The sequence below is a fragment of the Dipodomys spectabilis genome, unplaced genomic scaffold (genome assembly GCF_019054845.1).
Source record: "Dipodomys spectabilis isolate Male_0828 unplaced genomic scaffold, ASM1905484v1 ptg000034l, whole genome shotgun sequence".
In the NCBI taxonomy this organism is placed as follows: Eukaryota; Metazoa; Chordata; class Mammalia; order Rodentia; family Heteromyidae; genus Dipodomys; species Dipodomys spectabilis.
In genome coordinates, this window is record NW_024870711.1 from 5,312,332 (window position 1) to 5,332,094 (window position 19,763).

General features: G+C 37.7%; 1 protein-coding gene across 1 annotated transcript in view; it reads right to left on the reverse strand.

Annotated features, from left to right (window-relative positions):
- Tpk1 (thiamin pyrophosphokinase 1) overlaps positions 1-19,763 on the reverse strand; it is a 237,946-nt gene that overhangs the window by 85,949 nt on the left and 132,234 nt on the right. The window contains exon 7 of the mRNA XM_042677185.1: positions 151-297. Coding sequence (XP_042533119.1) covers positions 151-297 — 147 coding nt within the window. The remainder of the gene's footprint in view (positions 1-150; positions 298-19,763) is intronic.

Sequence of the window (19,763 nt, forward strand, 5' to 3'; positions counted from 1 at the left end):
GGAGCAGTGGCCTTAATAGGCCACAGGTAAGGAAATCAGATCTACAGTACTTGCAGGTGACAGGCACAGGCAAAGTCAATGTTTCTGAGTATACTCGAAAGCTAAACGTTTTGCAAAAGCAACGCGCTGGTTATATTTGCTTGTACTTACTGGCTGGAGAAGGTAGATGAGAGATGCCTCTTGGATTATTACTGTTGGCAAAGGAGTGATGTGAATGGCTTGGAACAAGGTATTCACAGACGCCATGATCTGGTCAAAACGCCCAGCTAGGCCACCGAGGGTGACAATCACATCAACCTGAGCAAGGCAGGGAGAACTGGGAGTCACACACTTAAATATTTAATGAAACAGCATCAAACAGCTACACACAGCATTCAATACTCTATTTTACTTGATAAGCCATCATGAAAGTGAACATTATTTCTGTTGTTCAAAGGAAGAAAGTAGGTTTCTTGTTCAGGGGGAATAAGACTGGAAAGTGAGAAGAGTGATGTGTGAAGCCCCACTACTTTTGAGAACACATTGAAAGTCGTTCCCGCCTCTCCCTGCAGCAATACATTTGTGCATCCTTTATAGCAGATGTCTCTTGATTTATAACATATTGGTTGGTGGTTTAAAGCTGGTGTATTGATCACAAAACTGGGAGGATAGAAGAGCTTAATTAAAATATTTAAGAAAACTGACATCCATAATCATTCTATCATATGATAGAAATTCTTTAAAATAGGGAGGCTCTTTTAGGTTTCAAAGTATTACATTAAAAAACGTTTAAAACATATAGTACATAAAAATGACAGGATCTTAGAAATATAATATTTTACACAAGCATCAATACAATTTGATGTTTCAATTTCTGGAGAAATAATAAGTGGTGTCAGCCCTGAAGTCCAAAGGCAATGTTTTGTTTATTTATTTGGTTGGATGGTTTTAACTCTGGAATTCTGTGTAAGACAAATAAATACATAAAGATACTGAAAATAAAAAAAAAGACGCATTAGGCAAGGACCAAATAGATGAACTGTCATAGTGTGGGATTACAGAAATCATAACAGGATTCCATTAAAAGCACCAAATATATAGAAGAACCAGGAGATATCTTTACTTTCTTATTCTGACTTTATCAATGTGTAGAGAGAATGAGAATTCTAATTTTAGATAAGATTCTTCATGTAAAAAGAGTATTTTAAGACAGGCAAACCACACATCTATGGAATGGGAGACTATCTTCGGATAGACTCTTAGTAACTCTAAGAATTGGATTATGGCCCAAGGAAGACAATTCATTCTAGGAAGCACGTAGTATTCTGAGTACATTGGCAAAATCATGGTGTCTATTCACCTTCAAAGGATACAGGGAACGTATATATAATTCGATTTGTCAAAGCACAACTTCTATTTGAGGTATCAAGTTAGATAAATGTATTCTATTTAGGTCTTACAGGGAACCTACTCCAATCCAGCTGGGTAAATCTGAGGGACACTACATATCTTCAGGAAACTAGGCAAATTGACTTTATACTAAAGAGAAATAAATCAGAACAAGTTGCATATAAAATGTAGAGACAGGTTTAAAGCTCTGTTGAAAAGCATACTGGCACATTTCTATTCACAGAGTCCTAAATTAACAGGAGAAAAAAATTGATATAAGTTTATTCACTATGCAGATTCTGGAACCCCCTTTACAGGTCTTCAATTTTTCATTACAATACTCTAGGCCTTGAGGGAGCCCATAACCTTTAAGGCTGAAATTTAATTCCCATCGTCTACAATGGGATATCATGAAGAATACACAATATCTGTAAATCAGTCACTGAATTTTTCAGAGGAAAGAAGCAGCAAGATTACTTCTCATCACTACTCATTTTCCCTACAGGACATATTTAGCAAGATTGATTAACCACATTAGCAGATCAATGGCAGCTGTAGGGAGGGCTGGGGAGAGCAGCTCACTAGTGCTAGCTGTGAGTGGGGTGTAACAGTCACAGAGAGGGAAGAAAGGGGACAGATCCCATCCCTGCCTATTTTCATAGTCTTTTACAGGGCTAAATTTATATTTGAGACAATGATGCCACTGAGACAGGGTGTTCTTGCTAAAAGAGACCGTATGAAGACTGCAGGAAGGATGCCTTTTCTATGTGAAACCAAAGCCCTGTGTATTTATTTATAAGATCACTCTGTCATGCATTATTTTTCCTTAATAACCTTTGATATTCTTGTGCATCTCCTTTCAGAGGCCCATGAATCACAGATACTAGTAGCTTTCCTAACTGAGAGGACCACAGGCATTGACTGAGTTTCCAATAAGGATGTAAACATTTGGAAGAAAACTCAAGATAAATACACCAAGAGGCAAGAACATAATTATGAGACTGAGGTTAAGATCATCTAATTTCTACAAATGACTACTGTCTCTATTTGGCAAAGGCTCTAATAGCTTAATAGCTCTTGAATAGTTTAACATGTCAAATTTATTACCTCAGATATATGTCTGATAAATTTGTTAGTTTCATTTATAAGCTAATGACAAATGTGAAAAACACATATTTACCTCCATGTGTGCAGAATATCCTACATTTGAAAAACAGATCAATCAACACAAAAGTCTGTTCCTTTGTGTGGCTGACATTGAAGTGTAGGGAAAATATACCTCACAAAATGGTTTTTAGTTTATTAGCTAGAAATTGGAAAAAGTAATATATATAAAAAAATAACACAGAGAAAGGGAGCTCAATAATGGTGGCTGGGAATGTGTCCCACCTTTCAACAAGCCAGCAAGAGTAGGAAACATTGAAATTGGAAAAGATTAGCAGTAAAGACCTCAAAACAGGTAGAGCTCACCACACATGGCATCCTGAGGCAGGGGGAATGAAGGTATAAGGGTGCTTCACAGAAGAAATGGTAGCAAGGCCTCTAAGACATGGCTCCTGATATTTTCTAAGAAGGTTCATTGCTAGAACTGAATGAAGAAACTCGGGGATAAATGAGTAAGATATGAATATCTGATTTGTCCCAATGCCTCTGGAACTCCAACTGTTGACTTAACATGTGGGGGTGGGAATCTAGCAGTCATCTCAAGTTCCAGTGATTTTCCCTCAGTCATGTCCCCCACACCAGCTGCAACAGCCCCAGCCCATGCTGGACACTCCCCTCTTCCTCTCACATCTTTATTTACTCTCCCCTCAAAAAGTTCTATCAGCTCAACTCTCAGTTTCTGAGCAGAATGTCTCTGCTTTTCACGGCCGTGACCAAGCCTTTAAAATCTGACAGGGCATCTCGCTCGAGTCACAACTGCCTCCAGGCAGTTGTTAGACTGTTCTAAATACAGGAACGAAAATAATCAGCTAAAATGAAATTCTGTTCAAAGTCCCCCAAGTTTTCCCATGGATTTTATTAGGAGCTACAAATCTTTGGGATTTGATAATCGGTTACCCTGCTCTCGCTTCACCTTCTATTTTTTTTCCCTCCTTCATTGGGTTCCACCCATAGTTCCTTCATCTCTTCTATTTCTTTTTTTTTTTTTTAAATTTTATTTTATTTTATTTGAGAACATACTGTACAGAGGGGTTACAATTACATGGGCAGGATAATGCATACATTTCTTACCAAGCATTGCAGCCTCCTCCTTTGTTTACCCTTCACCTCCCTTCCCAGCCTCCCCCCTCCCCCCCACCCAATCATACCCCCCCCACCCCCACCGACATTGTAAAGCTGGTTTTGACATGACATTTTGTACTTCTCATTGTTGCAACAGGTCCACCTGAATCCTTAAACGACTTGTTTGTCCCCGTCTCCTCCACATGTTATACTGACATCAAATATAGTGAAAGCGGGGGTTACACTGTGGGGGAGGGACATACAAAGCAACAAAGAAATAATCTTATAAATGCGTTAGAGCACATGCATGAAAGAAACAAAAACATTAAAATACCTCACTCCAGTTAGAATGGCAAAAATCAAGAACTCTAACAACAACAGATGCTGGAGGGGATGTGGACAGAAAGGAACCTTACTTCATTGTTGGTGGGAATGTAAACTTGTTCAACCACTTTGGAAAGCAGTATGGAGGTTCCTCAAAAGACTCCACATAGAGCTCCCCAATGACCCAGCAATCCCACTTTTGGGCATTTACCCAAATGATTACAAACAAGGCCACACTAAAGCTACCAGCACAACTATGTTTATTGCAGCATTATTTACCATAGCTAAGATATGGAACCAACCCAGATGCCCCTCAGTAGATGAATGGATCAAGAAGATGTGGTATATATACACAATGGAATTCTATGCCTCCATCAGAAAGAATGACATTTCCCCATTTGTTAGGAAATGGAAAGGCTTGGAAAAAATTATATTAAGTGAAGTAAGCCAGGCCCAAAGAAACATAGGTCCCATGGTTTCCCTTATTTGCAATATCTAGTATAGGTATGAGTCAAGCGGAAAAAGTCAGAGAATGTGATGTTAGGAAAACGAACCCTCAAAAATGTATTTTAATGTTTTTGTTTCTTTCATCTCTTCTATTTCTTGACTACATGTACCACTCCTAATTCAAGGACTTCATTCTCTCTGTTCTTTAAATAGGAACGTATTATCCTCAGATATTCACTTGACTAGTTTCTTCCTTCACTGGCTTACTTAAGAAAATATCCCTTTCTCCATCCCAATAGTTCATACTGCCATTTCTAGTTTTAAATTTTCTCTCTAATATTACTCATAATCTAATAGCATGTTAAATATTTTACCTGTTTAACCATTCTATCAGGTTTGAGGTTATGTTTTATTGTGGTTTTAAATTTTTTATTTCCTGATGAATATTTTCAATAATATATATTGGTGAGGCTGGGCAGAGTTGAACATTCTGTAAATCTAACTACATAGGAGGCAGAGATTCAGAGGGTCACAATTCAAGGACAGATTAGGCCAAAAATATGATACTCTATCTAAAAAAATTGCTGGAGATGTGGCTCAAGTGGTAGAGTACCTGTCTACCAAGCACAAAGCACTATTCAAAAAGAAATGTACTCATTACCTTATGTAACTGTAGCCCTTCTGCATATCACCTTTATAATAAAATAAAATTTAAAAAAGACAAAGAAATTGAGTTAAATGCCCATATTTATGACACCAGATTATTTAGGTTTAGGAAATGCAAAAAATAAAAAAGTTCCAATTGATTATTCACATATGTCCTCTCCTCAAGTCAAGGTATTTTAAACAGTCCTTTCATATTAACAAGGAGAGGGTTGGAATAGGAGTTGCCTTTGGCTTTTCATATGCTATCACATTTAGTAAAAAAGATCTCAAAGTCTCAGATGAATGCATGGGAGGTCTGATGAACATACTCCTCTACTAGTGACTTAGGGAAAGAGGTGGACTAAACTCAGGAATATTCCAGGATTCCCTTTTTTTCTGTTGTTGCTGTTCCACGTGTGGTTCTTGGTTTTCCAACATTAACAATCCAATAATAACTATACATTTTATTTAGAAAAGTAAAGGGAAACTTGTATTTGTATTATCTGTCCTACCAGTGCCATGACAGCCAAGTTAGAGACTGTAACACTAGAAGAAGAAGCAATTTCATTTCTCCATTAGAGTAGTATAAACCTTACAGGAGCCACATGACAGGTTTTTCTCCATTTGACCTCAAAAAGACTGAGATATGGCAGGTGTGCAGGAAGGACAGTGGCTGTCAGCAGACTTTAATTACATTTACTTGTTATAAATTGAATTCTAGGGATGCATAAATGGACAATTTCCTTGTGGCTCTCCCTGAAAGATAAGGTGATCATATAATTTAATGTACAAAGTAAGACACTGTGAAGTAAAATGGGACATTATAAATAATTTCTCCAAGAATAGTGGCATAAATCAGTACTATGCCATTTTAACCAAGATATATGTTCCCTACTGTTGGAAATTTATAACTAATATTAGCATAGCCCACTCACCTCAATTAAACACTGGGGTCTACAAACATTTAGACACCATTCTTAACAACCTTCTTTTAATTTTTTTTTTTTTGGTATGCTAATCCTGGGGCTTGAACTCAGGGCTTGGGCACTGTCCCTGAGCTTCTTTTTGTTCAAGGCTAGTATTCTACTACTTGAGTCAGAATGCTTCTGGCTTTTTCTGAGTAGTTTATTGGAGGTAAGAGTCTCATGGACTTTACTGCCTGGACTGGCTTCAAACAATGATCCTCAGATCTCAGCTTCCTGCGTAGATAGGATTACAGGCAGGAACCACCAGTGCCCAACCATAACTTTTAAAGGTCTTTATTGTATTATAGAAGGCTTCAAGAAAGTTATGAAAAAAAACAACAACTTGTTCAAGTATGCTTGAGGGCAAGAGTTCAGATAAACTGATACAAACCAGTAATGTCCAATGATCATGTGGTAATTTAAAATTAAAAACATGATTACCTTGGCCATGTAATTGTAACCCTTCTGTACGGTATTTTCACAATAAAAAATTAAAAAAAAAAAAACCATTTAGCCAGGTGACATTGGCTCATACCTGTAATCTTAGCTATTCAAGAGGCTGAACTCAGAGGATGGTGGTTCAAAGCCAGCTTAGGCAGTAAAGTTCGACAGAATCCATTTCCAATTAACCAGCAAAACTCTGGACTGGAAGTGTGGCTCAAGTATAAAGCACCAGATTCAAACAAACAAGCTCAGAAAAAATGTACAGTCCTGACTATTGTTGGGCGCCGGTGACTCACACCTGTAATCCTAGCTACTCAGGAGGCTGAGATCTGAGGATCGCAGTTCAGAGCCAGCCCAGGCAGGAAAGTTTATGAGACTCTTATCTCCAATAAACCACCAGAAAACCAGAAGTGGCGCTATGGCATAGGTGGCTGAGTGCTAGTCTTGAGCTGAAGAGCTAAGGGACAGCGCCCAGGGTTCAGGCCCCACGATCGACCAAATAATAAATAAATAAAAATTCTAATGTAAAAGGCCAAAATCAAAACAAATGTTTTAATGAGATCAATCCCTGAGTTTGAGCTGAAATACAATGAGAACCAGAAAAGTGGAAGAGTTCAGCTGGGTGCCGGTGGCTCACGCCTATAACACTAGCTACTCAGGAGGCTAAGATCTGAGGATCGCAGTTCAAAGCCAGCTCAGGCCGGAAAGTCCTTGGGACTCTTATCTCCACTTAAACCACCAGAAAACTGGAAGTGGTGCTGTGGCTCAAGTGGTAGAGTGCTAGCCTTGAGCTGAAGAGCTGAGGGACAGCGCCCTCAGAGTTCAAGCCCCATGACCGACCCCCCCCCCCCCAAAAAAAAAAAAAAGTGGAAAAGCTCATGGTAAGAGGACACTACACCAACCACACTGACAGCCCTCAGGGACCCACTACAATTTCAACAAGGACTCATTTTACCGTAAGTTCAGTGTAAGCCTGTGTGCGTGAGGAACAAATGGTGTCTCCGATAATGGCAAGGTGAGGAAGCTTCCATTTGAGCCCAAGAAAAAGTCCAGATTTTTCTTAAATCATTCTTACTTCATCCTTTCTGCTACAGCCTTAATTTGCATCAGCATTTTCCCATGGACCACCCTCCTAGCTGGCTGCCCGGCCTTCTTACCTACAGGGTTGTCTCTATAGCAACCAAGCAGTTTTCTGATTGATAGTGAGAGCAAATTTTCTTGCTAATGTTCTGCTTAAAATTAGGCCTTGCCTTTCCCAAGATCTATAAGAGTCCAGTCTCCTTCTACCAATACCATCTCATGAATTATGTCCTCCACACTCAGCCCCCATTCACATCCTAGGAATATTTTAGATCTGGGAAGCATCATGTGATTTCATACCTCAATGTTTGGACCATCCTTTTCCCTTCCTCTCCATACTGATAACTGTATTTTCTTAGGAGACTTCTACTACCTAAGCATGGGCTTCTTTCTGAATAGTCTTGCATATAGTTAGATTGTAAGCACAGCATCATTAAGAAAAGCGATCACCATGTGATCTTAGCTCAGGTTTCTGTGACAAATGACCATCTATGGCTCAAAAAGCATAAGCAGCATTTATTTGTCACAGTTCAGGGGACTGAGAAGTCCAAGGTCCAGGGATCAGCAGATTCTGTTCTTCCAGGTTTGTGCATTTAATGTTGTATCCTTAGATGTCAGAAAGCACAGAGAGGGCAGAGTGGAGAAGATCCGCTGATGCCGTCCTATCAGACTCCCACTGTAGCACTGTTGACACACTGTCTCACGTATAGGAACCCCAGAGCATTCACCCAAAACACTGTAAATTTTTAGGAGTTAGAACATTCCATCTGCATTTTCCAACATCAGTTAGTGTAGTGGCTCATACAAGCATAAAATGTTTGTTTGCTTTATGGGCTCAACTGGCAAAAAAACAAAAACCAAAAGAAACAACAACAAACTCCTGCAAATAAACCAAAACCAAAACATAAAAACAAACCAAGGATACACTTTAAAGCTAATTTCTAAAGTTCTTATTCCTTTCTCAAATTTTTGATGGAGAAAATCACTGATGTGTTATTCTTCAAAGAACACTATAATTGGTTCTTTGATTACTGTGGTTAGATTTTTCATCCTTCAATTCAGTTTGAAAACTATTACCTTATTTTGTAAATTATTTTGTGATTTTTCTGTTCTAAAATCTTTAGTGGATTACCATCACTTAGAGATTCAAATTCCTTACCTACTGATGAAAGAGTGTCTGTAAGAAACCCCTCAACAAGGTAACAAAACTGACTACAATATCCATTTCTTGATCCCAGAAATTTTTTCTGCATAAGCTACTAAGATGTGGATGTGTTTCTGTGTTAACCTTCGACAGCATTTTAGTTTCATATACATGGGTCATGGTAGTGAATAGAATACTGACTGAGTTCACTCCCAAATTCTTAAATGTTTTTGTCATTTATTCTGGACAAGGTTTTGAGTCTTGTAGTTAAACATGTCAAGGCTGGTTGTAGTAATAATGTTGTCATTCACTACAAAGATGTCTTAAGTCCTAACACTTCCTAGATTCACCAACTACTGTTTTTCAGGTCATAACAATGAGATCAATAGGTACAGGACAGTTTTCAGTATAAACAAAAACAAGTGGGATATAATTACAATGTAGAAATGCATTGTCTTTTCTATCTGATGTAAATAAAACAAGGGAGAGTAGGAGCAAATTCTCACGTAGTTACCTTCCTCTATATCAGGAAATGGGTGGCAAGAAGAGTTGAACAGAATGAATAAAACACATCCTCATGTATTTTTAATGATTTTATTCATTTTGTCTCTGCTGAAAATTAAACTCTTTGAGGAAAAAAGTAAGAAGTATTTATGAGTAAGTAATACTACATAAAATCATTATCTGTAAAAATAAATATCATGTCTATTATAAAACCTGCTGGAGGTAATAGTATTCTCCAGATTTCACACTGGGAAGAGATGTGGATATTTCCAGTAAAACATAATTCTAAGGTATCCCTTTGAGTTACAGAATTAATGAGAACTACAGTGCTACATTATTTGTGGTTTGGAATATTCTTAATACCTGGCAGAGCTTTGACATGGTAAATGCTTAGTGGAAGGCAAGAAATGAAAATGTAAGTCGCATCCTATTCAGAAACAATGAGCTACTTAGAAGCATACTTTAAAAGGATATTACAACTGGTATTGTACAAATGTTGTACACTGGATCTAAATTACTGGTACAAAATGAAAGAAATAATTAAAAAGCACCATGTTAAAATCTTACTTAAAAGGTCCTAAGTATTTTTCACTCTGGCTAAACTTTGCTAACACATATGGCCGCTGTACTGAAGTAGATTATTTGAAAGGACACAAACAATCACTATTTCCCTTTCTCCAGGTCCAGAAAATGGAACCTGGACATCTTTCTTTATGTTCTCCAGGTAGATATATTCCAGACCATTTTAGAAACACAAGAACTCTCATGAAGAGATGCTCTGGTCACAGATGATCTGTATTTCTGCATTTACATCCATTTTTAATATCCTGTATCTTCTCATATCATAATGATTCATTTTCACTTGCCAACATTTTTTTCTTTGCCTCACTAGAAAAAAAAAAACTTCGTTGCATCTTCTTGTCTAAAATGATACATGAATGCTTGCTTTCCAAGTCTGGATGAATTAGATTTGGCTATCCGTAATATTTTGGTGCATTGTTTTTTCAATGCTAGCCTGTAACTCTTCACTTTTTACTGTCCAGTTAATAATAGGTATCTGTCAGACTTGCTGAAGTGCAATCATTAGACTCTGCAATCTGAGACAACTAAGTCGTTTATGTTAATCATCTTCTTCCCATCTCCAGGGAGAACAGAGCATTTTGACTGCAAATTTGGCACTTGGTCATTAACACTTAGATTTGTAAATATGAGTTGGACTATATTTTAATGCCAAAGGCAAATGTTAAAACCACAACCGCAGTGTTATTAAACATTGCATGATTATCACAATGCAGTAAGTTTGCAACAACTAATACACCTATACAAAATTGTTATTCACAATGCTATTTTCTATTTTGCTAAGTGTATTAGATACCTAAGAGTATCTCAGGAAATCTATACAAGGCAATAATTAAGGTTCAATAATTAACCTTTTCTCTGAAATAATGTATTCCTTTGAATGTTTTAAAAATCAGAATCTTTGGTGTCAACTTTATAGGTACCTGAAGTTCTCTAGTAGATATGGATAAGGGTACTTAATTAAAATATGGCTAATGTAAGCTAATTACACAAGTTAAAACACCCTATTTCCTGGGTGTTTCAAACTATCTTGACCCAGCTGGTTCATATTAGGAATATATATATATATATATATATATATATGCATATATATACACACACACATATATATACACACACACAGTATATGTGTGTATGTGTGTGTATAAACAAATGCATATATATGCACATATACATAGGTAGATGCATGCGTGTGTGTTTAAGAGGGAAGACAGGTTCAGGGGAAAAGCTGGTAGTACTACCTTGTTTCTACTGTATGCATCTAGATTCTAGCATGCTACTTTCTGTTATGGAAGAACAGGTTGGCCATGGAATGCTAAGCAGAACTGCTACTGAAAGGCAAAAGATCATGAAAACAGAAAACATTTTCTCCTTCCAGCTCCAAAGACACAAGGGTGGAAACTGTTCCATCTTCTCTGAGTAAGAAGGATCATTGAGGGGCTGAGGCTCATTATCTAATACGAATGAAAATTTATTTAGATAGCTGGATAAAGGTATAGATCTCCTCCTGAGTTAACAACTAATATCATCACTGCAATATATGCATATAAATACATATACATATATATGTTCCTATATATACATATATATCCATGATGAGCAAAACCATTTTCACCTTTTCAGTTTGACTTAATTCCATAAGCAATATTTATCAATATCCATAATTTCTTAATATTCATAAGCTGTATTTCTTAAAAATATAGACAGTTTCATCACTGTGAGCCGTCATGATTATGATGCAGGTACTGTCACATTTAGAATACCTTGTTAAGGGAAACAGACTAAGAGATAAATTGTACAGTCTAGTAAGTACATGCAGGATGTCTTATTCCATATACATTATTCTTACAAAAGTATGTAAGACACAGTTTCTTAATCCACTTGCAATTCCCGCATATTCTCAATGCTGCAATTCATACTAAAATTCTCGTTCTCACATAAGGCCAGTGTGACTTCTACAGAACCGCTCCACACTAATCAAATCTGTACCTGTGCACTGAAGGGAAATTCTGTCTGGCAAGTGAGTCATCAAGCTGAGATTCCTGGTAAGCAGATAAACTTAACCCTTGTCCCGGGGCCTATAAAAGCAAGCTTCTCCTCTGGTGGGAATGGATTAGCTTGCCATGGCCTCTAAGGTAGTAAGCTTTTTTATATCCATAGCAACATCTCCCAAGTCACTTCAAAGCACTGGGTTTATCTATTTTCTCTTGTTGCACAGCACTATAAAAAAGATTTCTGATCTCTAGGAAAAAGGAGAAACACCAATGCGAATTCCCCTTTTGAAGGCTTCTCTAAAATGATGTAGGAAACAATCTGCTTATACTCAAGGCCCAGAAATCTTTTTCTTCCCTTGCTGCCTTGTCTGGAAAACAGACTGCACAACACTAGGCTCAAAATGTGTGCATAAAAGTACTTGGTTTGAATGTTAAAAAAGAGAACAATGCTAGATATATACTAGAAGGCAAGCAGTGGTATATGTAGACATGTTTATGGACAGCTGAATGTGTGTGTGTGTGTGTGTGTGTGTGTGTGTGTGACAGAGAGAGAGTGAGATAGATTATCTATTCTAGAGGTTGATACAAAAATATCTGTTTAAGCATGCGATATTCTTTTCAGTAAGACAGTACAGAAAAAAATAAAAGGTAGTGAAACTTGTCATAGAATTCTTACAATGCTTCAGTTACAGAGCTGATGTGGAAATTGTACAGTACTGCTGTCATTATTTTTTCAAGGAAGTTGACAAGATTGATTATCATCAAGTTCACAGTGGCACGGGCTCATGAAATAGCCTCTATATAACTCATACTTGTTTAGTTCTCAACTTTTACAAAATAACTTAGACCATGGGAAATAAAAGAGCTGGTTCAAGAATTTCTAATATAACAATTAAGGAGCTGAAGAGCAGGTACTATAGGAGATCTTGTCTCAAAGGCAAAACAAAACAAATAATAAAACAAAACAAGCAGCATGCTAAGGTGGGCCAGTATAACATAAATATATTATTGTCCTCTTCTTTTCTATTTCACTTTACAAATACACATCTTTTTATGGCTAAGCTTTCTTAAAGCACCTAAAAGTAATTCTTAAAAGCTTGTCAAGTTAAGACACATTATGAACCTCAGATTGTGGGATTATAGCATGCTACCAAAGAGAGATGAGTTCCGGCTCCTTTTCCTTCCTTGTGTGCTGAAGTTCATCCAAACCCTTACAGTGAAACAAAGCTCAGTTTTGGAGCTGAAGAATGGATTCTACATGATTTCCTAAAATACCAAGGAGATTGTGGCAACAGATATTGAAGCAGCATGCTGCTGGTCTTTAGATGTCTTGGAGGATCCTGACTAGGAGCTCATTTCTGTCTAGTTTTCAGCCAACATGCTATCAGTTGGATTTTGAAGTGTAAGTGTTTAGATCTTTATTTCTGGACTGGTGGCTGATGGTAAGTATGAAATATGCAGAATTCTCTAAATTTTTTCCTTTTAGGTACACATTTCTTTCAAGCTATTTTTTCACACCTGGCTATTTTTTGGCAAGGTCTGTTAGTCCATTTCAAAGTAGTTACTAGGGTTAAATGAGGAGCCAGACAAGCTTATCCATATCCATAGCCCATTGTGCTTTAGTTGGCACAGATTGATGTGAATCATGATCTGCCTGCTTACTTTTCTTTCTTTCTTTCCCTTTTTCTTTCTTTCTTTCTTTCTCTCATTCCTTTCTTTCTTTCTTTCTTTCTTTTTTTAAATAAAGAAGCAACTTTATTGAGAAGTTTCCTACACTGGTCAGGGCTGCAGCACAGGCTCTGGAGCTGATACTGCGACACTGCTTACTTTTCTTGTTTGCAGGGATGACAGGCATGTACGACCCCACCAACCTCATTGGTTGAAATGGGGGCTTGTGATCTTCTTGTTGGGGTGAGCTTGGAATTGTAGTTCTCTAGATCTCATCCTGCTGAGTAGTGGAGATTGATTATAGATGCAAGTCACCATGCATGACCATGCAGTCTTTTACAGACATCATCATCTGTAGTTTCTAGTTTTGTCTTAAGTGACACGATTGATTATAAAGAAACCTAAATAAGTAATTCCTTTGAGTTTCTATTAAACACAAAGGTACTCTATGAGGTCTACAAATTTTAATCACATAACAACCTACATCCTACCAAAGTCATGGATGATAAAACTAGTCGATAAAACTAGCAGATAAGCATATTATGTAAGGTGATATAATATATGAACACATCTAGCAGTTGATATGTTCATGGGCTGCCAAAATAAATATTTTCAGTTGCAGTGGGACAGAATCTTGTGTAATGGAAAGAATCTTGTTACACTAAGTTAGATAAGAAGGCTTACTAATATTTGATAATAAGAGTTTGCTAAAAACAAGTTAATCTTTCCAAATTTATACAAATCATTCATTTAATACATTTTTAAGGAATGTCCACATGTGCCTGGTTTGCTCTAGGTACTGAGGACATAACTAAGAACAAGCATGCACAATTCCCTGTCTGTAAAACTTGAGTTCTAAGTAAAGAGAAAGGAAAACAAATTTCCCAAATGTCTAATAGGTCAGATTGTGACTACTGCTACAGGGAAAACTGATCCTGAAGGATTGAAAGACAGAGGCAGAAACTGATGGAAAAAATGTGGGAGCCGTACTGCTTGAAAGAGTGGTGATAGAAGGGTTGATCACATCAGTGTGAGTTCAGTTTCACTCTGTGTGTGTGTGTTGTGTGTGTGTGTGTTGTGTGTATGTGTAAAATGTTCCATTTTAATGAAAACTCTAAGTGTGGAACAGAGAATGGTTACATATAAACAGTGATGAGTAATCAAAACCAAAGCAGGATCTATTCTGAAGGCAAGCTACAGCATTTATGATAATGTGAATTGTTCAACAGTTACCCCATATGTTTTTCCATCTATTTGGCTAGAAGCTACCTGACTCAGTCACAGAAACACATCATATAGACTTCAGAAGACTGGCTACTCCAAAGAAGTTTGTCAAACTGAAGATCTCTAGTAGCTTTCTAGTATGTCTTAGAGGGACATTATGTTTAGATGGCTAAAGAAGAGTAGCTGTTTAACCCTGTGTAATATGTAGATACAAGATGTGTCTATTGGGATTAAAGAAGGTGAAAAATGTTTCACTTTTTCTCTCCCCAAGAACCAAAATGTGGAAGATGGCTATGTTGTGCAACTCACATTTCTGTTGGATGTGTTAATCAACACAGAACCTTCACATTCACTGGATTGCAGGGAAGAGCCTAAGCACTCTCTCAAACAGACATGTAAGGAGTCCTTGCTTCATTCAACGTCTGATATTAAGAGAACTCTTATACAGTTAAGATGTGTCCCGAAGAAGCAATTCTACAATGAGAGTCCAAGAACCTGGTCAATAAACGGTAACAAAATAGTTTATGTTATTTTTAAAAACATATTCTAATCCATCCTCACTCAGCAAAATCTATCACTGGAAAAGTTCACAAGAGTTAAGGAACACACATTACATGTTCTATCCACCACAACTATTGCCAAAATTCTTAAACTGTTCTTTGCATAGGGTAAGTGCTAACAATCTGTTGTTAGACTAGTATTCTCATCTTACAGGTCAAAAGAATTAAACTTAAAAACAACCTTCAATATCTTTTTACCACCGTGCAGCTCTACCCCAAGCCCTTGAACACCTAATCTCTAATTATAATGTTCCAGAGACGAACACTTCAGGGTAGTTTAAAGTAGGACTTTTACTTGTTGTAACACGTGTATTCATTATCACAATTAGCAGAAATGAGGAAGCTAGAGAGTTTAGTGACAGGTTTCAGGAGAATTAAATGACATCAAGAAGAGTCAAACAGAGTGTTATGTGCTAGCTGAAGTTAGCTGCAATGCATTCCAGAGTTTGCACTGATTTTACTGTAAATCCATTTATTCATTGAATGAATATGTACTGAATACATAACAATGGGGAACAATAAAAAATTTGAGATATAGCATATGTAAGCTATTAGTATATATGTAATATATATACACATATGTACACTCAAATTGCATATGTGGCATTCATATACACATACACATGAATATGTATATGTATTAAAATATAGAGGTTGGGCTTATAGGAGCAAACAGAAACTTATGAAACAACCTAGGTAAGAAATGACAAATATCTGGATTAACACAGTAGCAGGGGAACTGCACAGACCACAAAGAACAATGCAGGCTCAAGAGAGGTAAGTCTGGAATTCAAGGACCTGTGACTGATTGCTGAGGGGATGGCCGAGTAAAACATAAGACCACCGCTAGGTTTCTGCCAGGTGGATGGATGGTAGTGCCACGGAGTTAGATAGGAAATACAGAGAAAGAAATGAGATTCTGTGAACAAGATGATGAATTTTGTTTTAGACACTGAAATAAAGTTCCTCTGGCCTTCCACTTAGTGGGTAGAAATATGGCTTTGGAGTTTAGGATTAGCGGTATAAATTAGGGATTTAATGACACAGAAACAGTGGCAAAAGTAGAAGAAAACAAAGCAGAGAACAGAAGGTAGATGAAATAAAACACCGTATCAACAAGGGAAGCACTGGGGAGCAATTGGGGATGGAAATTCTCTTCTTGGAAAGGCCAAGAAGAGAATACAGAAGTAAGCTGTTAGTACTTCTCAAGCCCATTCTGATAAGAACACATCATGGAAAAGGTTTAGTTTGTTTGTTTCCGACAGTACTGGATTTGAACTCAAGGTCATGTAATTGCGAAGCTGTCACACTACCATTTGAAACATGCCTCCAGCCCTGCTTTGTGCTAGTTATTTTGGAGATGGAGTCTACCGAACTTCTGACAAGGCTAGTCTTGAACTGCATTTCTCCAGATCTCAGTCCCCTGAGTAGCAAGGACTACAGGTGTAGCCATGGGCACTTGGATGGTGGACGGGTTCTGTTGACTAAGTCCTATCACATTTTGAAATTTGGAACTTGAGAAGAAGGGAAGGTAGAAAGCATCAGGATGGTCTTCACTGTGTAACACCATCAAATCTCTAGCCACAATGTAGCTTTATGTAACACATTCACCTGAACATGGCAACAGAGACTCACAATGTAAACCTTTTGAGGGCATGTTACTGGTGAGAGTCCCATAAAAGGCATTGGTGGTTTGCCTTAAACGATCACACTAGATCTACAGTAACAGCACATTTGAAACCCAGAATAGATTTCTCAAGTAAACTGTTTTTCTGAAAAAAAAAGAGATTTGCTAAACACACACACACACACACACACACACACACACACACACACACACACACACACTTATTTGCAGTACTGGAGACAACCCAGGCCCATAAGGAGTTTTAAGCTAAAGAAGTTGGTATAGGTTTACATCAATCTCCAAAAATTAAGGAAAATTTTTCTGCCCAATTTTGTCTAAGATAAAGTCTCTGTTTAAAAAACCATCAATGAAAGTAACTGATTCTATAAAATTCACTCCTCAGAGACTCTTAAGGCACTGGACCGAGAATCACCTCTGTTATTCTAAAGACAACGGGTGTTAGATATTTAGGAGATTGGAGAAACAGCTTTTCATGTTTCCAGTGAACCTTGTGGCTTATAATTCACATGAGTATCATCAACAAGTATCACGAATCAAGCAGGATACAAGTTGAGGACAGTAAGGTTTAAAAGAGGTAATTTGGCAAACTTTAATTTCATGTTCTAGATATTAAACTCCTCTAGGCAAAGAAGAAAACTGAGTCCAAATTCTACAAAGTTCTAACATATTGCATAATATATCTCCTAGCATACTGCGGACTGAGTATTTTATTGATTTTTATTATAATTAAAATTTTATCCCGTAGTAAGATTTTTATGAGTATAATTTGATCAGACATTCATAATAAGGAGAAAACCAGAAATGCATGGTAATTTGATAGGTCTTGTTAGAGAAAGAGAAGCATAAAAGATAATTTAATACTGTTTACATATTTTTTAGGAAAGAAATTTTTTAATATCTTCATGATTTCATATGAGGTAGGAGGATCTATAGTAGGAATACTGTATTATTTTCCTTTCTAATCTTATTTTTTCATGCTATTTCTCAAAATCAAATACAATGCTATCCTTCTAGGTTAATGTAAAATCAGATGGAAGGTGAGAGAAACTACATTTCCTCAGATTTAATATACAGTCATCACTCACAGTCACCCGCAGGGATAGCTTTCAAGATCCCCAGGGGATGCCCCAAACTGCACAACTGCTCATGTCTCTCTTATTCATATAGAACTATGAAAAATTTTAATTTAAAAATTAGGCACATTAAGAGATTAATATCACAGTAAGGGATTAATACAACGAAAGTTATGAGATGGAGTCTCTCAAAGTATCTCCTGTCAGACTAACACTTTTCTTCTCCGGATGCTGGAAGAGAACCAATACCTCTGAGATAAGAAGAGGAGTGAATTGATGGAGTAGACACTGCGCAGCATTAGGCTTCCGTACCAAGTAACCTGGACAGGAGCCACACCACGTAGTGTCCCCCAGCTGATAAGCAAACCAGGAACTCAACCCTGAAGGTAACATACCCAACATGGAAACATGAACCCAAGGTAAGACTCCACACCAGGAGAAAGTGGAAAGGACATGTACTCATGTTCCTCAGAAAAGTGTAAAATTTAAAACTTAGAAATGGACTATTTCTGCAATATTCTCATTTCATATTTTCAGAGCATGGTGACCATGAATAACTAAACTACAGAAAATGGAACCACGTGAGAAAGAAGGGTACCTTAACCACTTTTTCTGTCTCAATGAGAATGAACTGAGCAATGTAGCCTTCAGTTTCTCTAACTCTACTTCTTTAAAAAAAACACCACGAATCACCTTAGTCTCCATAGTAAACTGCTTCAGCTTACTGGTATCAGCTTACTGGAGTTGGTAGGTCAAATTATGCCAATCTAGCATATTGAATATTTAAGTTAAAAGAATTTACAACTAGCAGATAACAAAAGATCTTATTTTTCTTGAAACAGGAGACCAAATTCTCATGTGGAAGAGGCAACAGCCTTATCCTCAGGTGGAGAGATCAAAACCCGAAGAATTCTGTACCGAGCTGTTTAAATAGCTCTGGTTTGATGTCTCATACCTGTAGAGGCACCCAGACCTGAGTAGGGCAGAGATCTGAGGATCGGCAAGCAGGTAGCCCACTCAAACTTTGAGTGAGAAAAAGTCACACAAGAGCATGAGGCCTTGAGTTCAAGCCCTAGGACTGATGCTGGCATGTGTGCATGTGCCACATACACACACACACACACACACACACACACACACACACACACACACACACACACACACACACACACACAAAATTTGGTCTTGTCTTTTAAGCCTGCCCTTCTAATTTAGTTGCTTCTTCACAATTTAATATTCTTTGTTCCATCCGGCATGTCAATAACTAGCTTTAAGTTTTATTTTGGGACTTATTTCTTTGCATGGCTCCTGTACCCTGTGAAATTTGTATTAAGAAAATGTGTATGCGCCGGTGGCTCACACCTGTAATCCTAGCTACTCAGGAGGCTGAGATCTGAGGATCGTGGTTCAAAGGCAGCCTGGGCAGGAAAGTCCGTGAGATTCTTATCTCCAATAAACCACTAGAAAACTGGAAGTGGCACTGTAGCTCAAGTGGTAGAGCACTCGCCCTGAGCTGAAGAACTGAGGGACAGCCCTCAAGCCCAGAGTTCAAACCCCACAACAGACAAAAAGAATAAAGAAAAAGAAAATGTGTATTCTTTCTCCTATCGCTCTGCCTCTTGCCAGCTTAATTCCAGGGCCACTTGGGATACTGAAAGGATGGAGGCGAAGTTTTGCAGCCTTTGCCAAGTGCTTCTGGTCCTCTCTGCACTGGGCAGCATTTCTGAAATTCTCTTCTCCCTTTCACCATCTTATGCCTAAACGTTTATTACGCCGCCGCTTTCCTGCTGAGCCTCTCTCCTGACTGTATCAAGTTCTGTTCTCCTGTGTGTTCCCATGGAATGCAATATGTGCCAAACGTTCACAGAGC